Source organism: Lampris incognitus, chromosome 7 (genome assembly GCF_029633865.1).
Source record: "Lampris incognitus isolate fLamInc1 chromosome 7, fLamInc1.hap2, whole genome shotgun sequence".
NCBI classification, from domain to species: domain Eukaryota; kingdom Metazoa; phylum Chordata; class Actinopteri; order Lampriformes; family Lampridae; genus Lampris; species Lampris incognitus.
The window spans coordinates 11,247,199-11,253,198 of NC_079217.1; the positions used below are offsets into that span (position 1 = coordinate 11,247,199).

Sequence of the window (6,000 nt, forward strand, 5' to 3'; positions counted from 1 at the left end):
GAGAATGGGCCTCATTCCCCCCGTCTTTTTTGGGCGAGGAAATAGTGAGAGTTAAAAACCTTGATTTTCCTTGCCCTGGGGATCCCTGGAAATGATGTCATTCATCAGGAGCTCGTGTAGCTCGGATTTGAGAGCAAAGCAATGTTCCTGAGATGACAGGGTTATCTAGTATCCCAATGAACCGCAGTGGGGGAGAGGCAAACTGTAGAGTGTAATCTCTGCTGATTAGCCCGCTCATTCAACAGGTCATTGTACATATGTGCCGCCACTCGGAGAAGGGCTCAGAGAGCAGGCCTGCATGAGTCTTTTGCGCTGTGGTTGCCATGTGAGCGAGCCAAGCCAGAGCGCATGCTGCCATTGCGTGGAACAGAAAGCTCTCTGGTTCAACCCATGGAGGGCTCGTATCGAAAGGGCTGGTTGGAACAATCCAGAGGCTGCGTCGTGCACGAGTTTGTCGCCGGGGGGGAGTGTGCTGAGCAGAGGCCGCAGCGTAAAATTTTAATTCAGGAGAGGAAGACTCATCAACATGACATAATGGAGCGTTCGCAGTTGCATCCACAAAGGGATGGGAGTAGACACTATTGACAGACAAAAGTGCGTGAGCACTATCAACACAAGGTGAATAGCTGGCACTTGTGGACTCATCATCACACATTTCAGTTGGGAAAAAATGTGAGGTAGAAAAATGGAGATGTGCTGCATAGGAGACGTGAGTCTGGGCTGACCGTCAACCAAAAGGTTAAGGGCGGCCGGCTCACTCGACGTGGGGCAAGTGTGTTCAACAGCTACTGCTGAGTCAGAAGATTCAGGGGCAGAACGTTTTAGACAAGAGAACAGCTCTTTTCGAGACGATGTTTGTGTTTCATTCAAAAAATGAAAAAAATAATCGAATATATTAAAATTTTTGGGGGACCCCCCCCCCCCTTTTCTCCCCAATTGTACCCGGCCAATTACCCCACTCTTCCAAGCTGTCCCGATCTCTGCTCCACTCCCTCTGCCGATCCGGGGAGGGCTGCAGACTACCACATGCCTCCTCTGATACATGTTGGGTTGCCAGCCGCTTCTTTTCACCTGACAGTGAGGAGTTTCGCCAGGGGGATGTAACGCATGGGAGGATCACGGACTTTGAGCCCTTCTGAGGCAATGGAAGCTGTGGTTTAGGCTGCAGAGGCAGAGGAAGAGCAGTAGCACGGGACGAAGCCGCCACAGCTGCAGTGGGATGTCTCTGCCACTGGCAAGGCTAATGATGATCATGGCAGTCCCACCATTGACCAGAGGAGCGTAGAAGTCGCACAGTCGGTCGAGTCCAGGCGACATGCCGTCTGATGGTCTCCATTTCCTCCAAAACCGACTACATGGGTGTCCATCATGTTCTGAAAACCCTGTCCGAAAAGCCAGTCCAGACTGATGGGAGCCTCAATCAGTTATTTTTTCCGTGCCTCTGGGATGGATGATTGGTGCAGTCACAGATCACGATGAACCATTGTCTGCCACACTGCAACTCTGGCCTGGGAAACTGCAACAGAAGCACAGTATCAAAATGGTGCTGGCAGCCTTCCTGAGCTCCGCCGTGTTCTCCAGGGGTTCTTGAGGTGTCTGGCCGGCCAACTTCATCAATAAAAAGATCAACAAGAAAATGTTGTTCATCGCCACCGACGCTTGGAAGGTGCACTGGTGTACCCAATCCTCTTAAGTGCGCCATCAGCTGGTCTCGGGAGGAAGGTGTTACTGACCTCCGACTGAGACAACCTGTTTTTTAACCCCAAAAAAGGTGGTCAGCTTGGGCTCCAGGACAGGGACAGGAGGAAAGCCATGGTCTGAAAAGTCCTCCACCTTGGGGATGGGTGTGTAGGTGGAGACGGGGGTCTGCAGGTTCCTGGGATCCGCTGCTGCCCCTTCCTGATACCTCCTAATGGCTGGAAAACGAGGCTAGACAGGGTCCCATCTAGCCACCTGCACCAGAGGGAAAACCCAACTCATGTTGTCTGTGGGAGTGGTCTCCTGCCCCAGGGTCCCCTTTGTGTTCGTTCAGTGGACCGCCGGCGGACTCCAGCTCCTCTACCTGGAGGAGGGAAGTCGGGAGTGATCCGCACGGTGATCCGTGAGTGGAAACAGCGGAGTTGTCTGACACCATCTCATCCATCGGATCCACAGGTCCAAGTCTTTGTCCACCAAAAAAGGGTCTTGCACTGGCCACAAATCTTCGCAACAGCGAAGTTGTCCGCCCTCCGCTGTTTCTCTGCCTGAGGAAGACGTGCACAGTAGGGGCACGTAGCTTGCAGCGTGAGCACCGGGCTGGCGTGCTCTGGACCCAGGTAGCCCTCACAATGGCCGTGCAGGTCGAAGCAGGTCGAAGCACTTAATGTATCCTGTTTTGCAAGCAGGACACAACCAGACACCACCATCAAACTCAACCGAAGATATCTTTGCTTTCTTGATTTCTTCTAAGGTTTTATCCAGTGCTTGCAGCGGGAGCCGAAGAAAAATCGGAGCTGATTATATGGCCTCGATTCAGTATGTAGTTGAGTTGTGGCCATAAGTTGGGCCCACAATTAGGTGGGTGTGGACTAAAAAAAATTTCAGTGCTGCATGGGGGTGCAAGGGATAACCACTAGGGATAGCCTTAGAGGATGAAGCCTATACTAGAGAAGTCCTACTCAAAAAGAGATATGAAAATGCATTTTAGGAAATGATTCTTGAGGTTTTACTGTGTATGAGTTTGGGCAGAGTTTTACTGTCACTGCCCCATGGTGGCTGACTCCTTCTTTCCATGCAGGGGGAGCTGTTGAACAACATCGAGCAAAGTGTGCTGGGGGCCCAGGAATACGTGGAGCAGGCCAAGGACAACATTACCAAATGCAAAAAGATGAGAAAGACTAGCAGGCGGGTGAGACGCAACATGCACACAATCTAGGAACTGGCTCTCACGTCATACTTTCTCTGTCTCTCTTCTCTTTCTCCCTTTGTCTGTTTTCCCGTCCCTCTCTCCTCCTATGTCGGCCTCTACACCCCACCACTACCCCCTCACTCCTATCGGTGTCCTCCTTTCTATTGCTACTTCCTTCTCCTCTCCGTCTGTTGCCTACTCCTATCCCCCCCTTGCTCTACCTTTACCACCCCTCCTCCTCCCTGACCAACCTGTCCTAGGGGGAAATGATAGACCGTATAGAGTACAATGTGGAGCACTCGGTAGACTATGTGGAGAGGGCAGTGTCAGACACTAAGAAGGCGGTTAAATACCAAAGTAAAGCTCGGAGGGTGAGTCTCACGTGTGTAAACAACTGCATGTGCACAAGCACAGTCTGACCAGCTGAAGCTATCGATGAGTGACTTATGGAGCATGGCATGCGTATGGTCCCTGTTGTGTCTGCATGTTCACCCATCCTTGTTGTATCGTATATTTGTAGCAAGTGTCTTGTCGGCTTACTTATATCTGTCGGGGAATTAGTAGAGCGGCCACTATCAGAGGTATTCAAATAGAGTCACAGATATGAATACAATCTGCTGGGATGAACAGTTGATTTTTTTTTTTAAACTGTTCCTCTATAATTGACAGTTCCTCTGTATCAGGATCAGGAAAACTATCTGGTGGATCAAGTCTGCCACCTCTTGGTTGATATTCAAATTGTCATTAATTTTAAAGATTTTTTTTTTTTTGGCATTTCTGCTTCATTCGACAGCAATGGTACAGATAGACAGGAAAGACTGGGAGAGAGAGGGGTATGACATGCAACAAAGGTTGCCGGCGGGATTCGAACCGGCGCTGTAACCGTTCGGCTACAGAGAAACCCCCAAATTGTCATTCATAGTTAGTTATATGAGTATACAATATGTTGTGTTTGCAGCCATGGTGGGGTGTTCATGCCTTGGCGGGGCATTCCCGTCGTGGGAGGACAGGAACACCCACCGATTTCATCTTCTTCTTTACAGGGCGGCTGATTTGCTCCCAACCAGAGCATTAACTCCACCTACTGCTATTAATGTGACCTTAAATTCCTTTTAGGAGTCCCACATGTTTACTAAAAATCACACCTCCTGAGATAAAGTCAAAGATCATTATATTAAGGCCATATTTTAATGCCTTTCCATTTCCGCTTGTCCCGTGATGTTTGTCACCAACCACGTTCTGTGGTTAACGTATCAATGAACGACAACATTGCTGAGGAAATCTGCTGTAGTTAAATAAACCTGCCACATCAGCACATTGTCATGTTACATTACATATGGTTCATTTCAGGTATTAGGTTACAGATGAGATAGATGGTTGAGTTAAGGTATGTGTTCTTTTAGAAATGGTTATGTTTGGGGCATCCGGGTAGCATAGCGGTCAATTCCATTGCCTCCCAACACAGGGATTGCTGGTTCGAGTCCCTTTGTTACCTCTGGCTTGGTCAGGTGTCCCTACAGACACAATTGGCCGTGTCTGCAGGTGGGAAGCCGGATTTGGGTATGTGTCCAGCTTGCTGCACTAGCGCCTCCTCTGGTCGGTCAGGGTGCCTATTCGAGGGGGAGGGGGGACTAAGGGGAATAGCGTGATCCTCCCACGCGCTACGTCCCCCTGGTGATACTCCTCACTGTCAGGTGAAAAGAAGCGGCTGGTGACTCCACATGTATCGGAGGAGGCATGTGGTAGTCTGCAGCCCTCCCCGGATCGGCAGAGGGGGTGGAGCAGCGACCGGGATGGCTCGGATGAGAGGGGTAATTGGCCAGATACAATTGGGGAGAGAAAGGGGGAAAATTAAAAAAGAAGAAATGGTTATGTTAAGGTTTATAGGGGGTTAGGTTTAGCTTTGATTTCACTGTGGAGCAGGTCCGGGTTCAGATCTTGGGGGCCAGTAGTTAAGCATGATAAGCTGTGTTGAGTGTAAACTGCAATTAAAAATCTCTGTTGGTGTTCCTGCGTGCCCTTGACGGAACACTCTGACTGATGGCAGCGTGGGAACGCCCTGCTGGGGCTGCAGTATAATGTGTCTTGACATAAGAGCCAATCAAATCAGTGGGCGTTACTGCCCTCCCAAAACGGAATCACCCCCCCCCCCAAGACAGGAACACCTGCTGCAGCTGCAATCAGACCCTTTTTTGGGGGGGATTTTCTCCCTAATTGTATCTGGCCAATTATGCCCCTCTTCCGAGCTGTCTCAGTCGCTGCTCCAACCCCTTCTGCCGATCCGGGGAGGGCTGCAGACCACCACATGCCTCCTCCGATACATGTGGAGTCGCCAGCCGCTTCTTTTCACCTGACAGTGAGGAGTTTCGCCAGGGGAACATAGCGCATTGGAGGATCACGCTAATCCCCCCAGTTCCCCCTCCCCCCTGAACAGGCGCCCTGAATGACCAGAGGAGGCGCTAGTGCAGCATCCGCAGACATGACCAATTGTGCCTGTAGGGCCGCCTGACCAAGCTGGAGGTAGCACGGAGATTTGAACCAGCGATCCCCATGTTGGTAGGCAACGGAATAGACCACTACGCTACCCGGACGCCCTGGACGATTCTGAGAGTATAATGCATTTCCTGATCCAGATTTACCAGCGCTAATTGGTTATCTATAATTAAACAATGCTGGAACAGATTCAGGATTATCAGATTAGTTTGCCAGTTTTCCTTTTCTTTCTTTCACTTTTCCTCTCTTACTTATTCATCCCATCTCTCATGTACTTATTCATTCTAACTCTTCCTTCTTTCTTTCCCTGCTCATATCCACCCTTACAGAAGGTGATCCTGGTAGGAGTTTGCGTTGCAGTATGTCTGATCATCCTCGTCATTTCCCTCGCAGTTGGACTCAGTTAGACCAGATCCCTGTGGACCTCATAGCTAAACGCTCAGGGCCTTAGACAGAGTCAGAGGTGGTATGGCCCTCTAAGGCCCTAATTTGGTACCTTTTGTAGGTCTACTGGTCCTATTAAAGGTCTTCTCTGTACCCTGCCTCATGACTGCCACACTCCTTTAACTCCCCCCAGTTCAGCTATTAGGAGATATTTGAATGTGCCACCTATGGACAAA

At 50.1% G+C, this 6,000-nt stretch overlaps 1 protein-coding gene across 1 annotated transcript in view; it reads left to right on the forward strand.

The window, feature by feature from the left end:
• The window catches only part of stx1a (syntaxin 1A (brain)), a 127,179-nt gene extending 121,392 nt beyond the window's left edge, over window positions 1–5,787 (forward strand). Inside the window, exons 9-10 of the mRNA XM_056283119.1 lie at window positions 2,777–2,887; window positions 5,710–5,787. Coding sequence (XP_056139094.1) covers window positions 2,777–2,887; window positions 5,710–5,787 — 189 coding nt within the window. The remainder of the gene's footprint in view (window positions 1–2,776; window positions 2,888–5,709) is intronic.
• The last annotated feature ends 213 nt before the right edge of the window (window positions 5,788–6,000 follow it).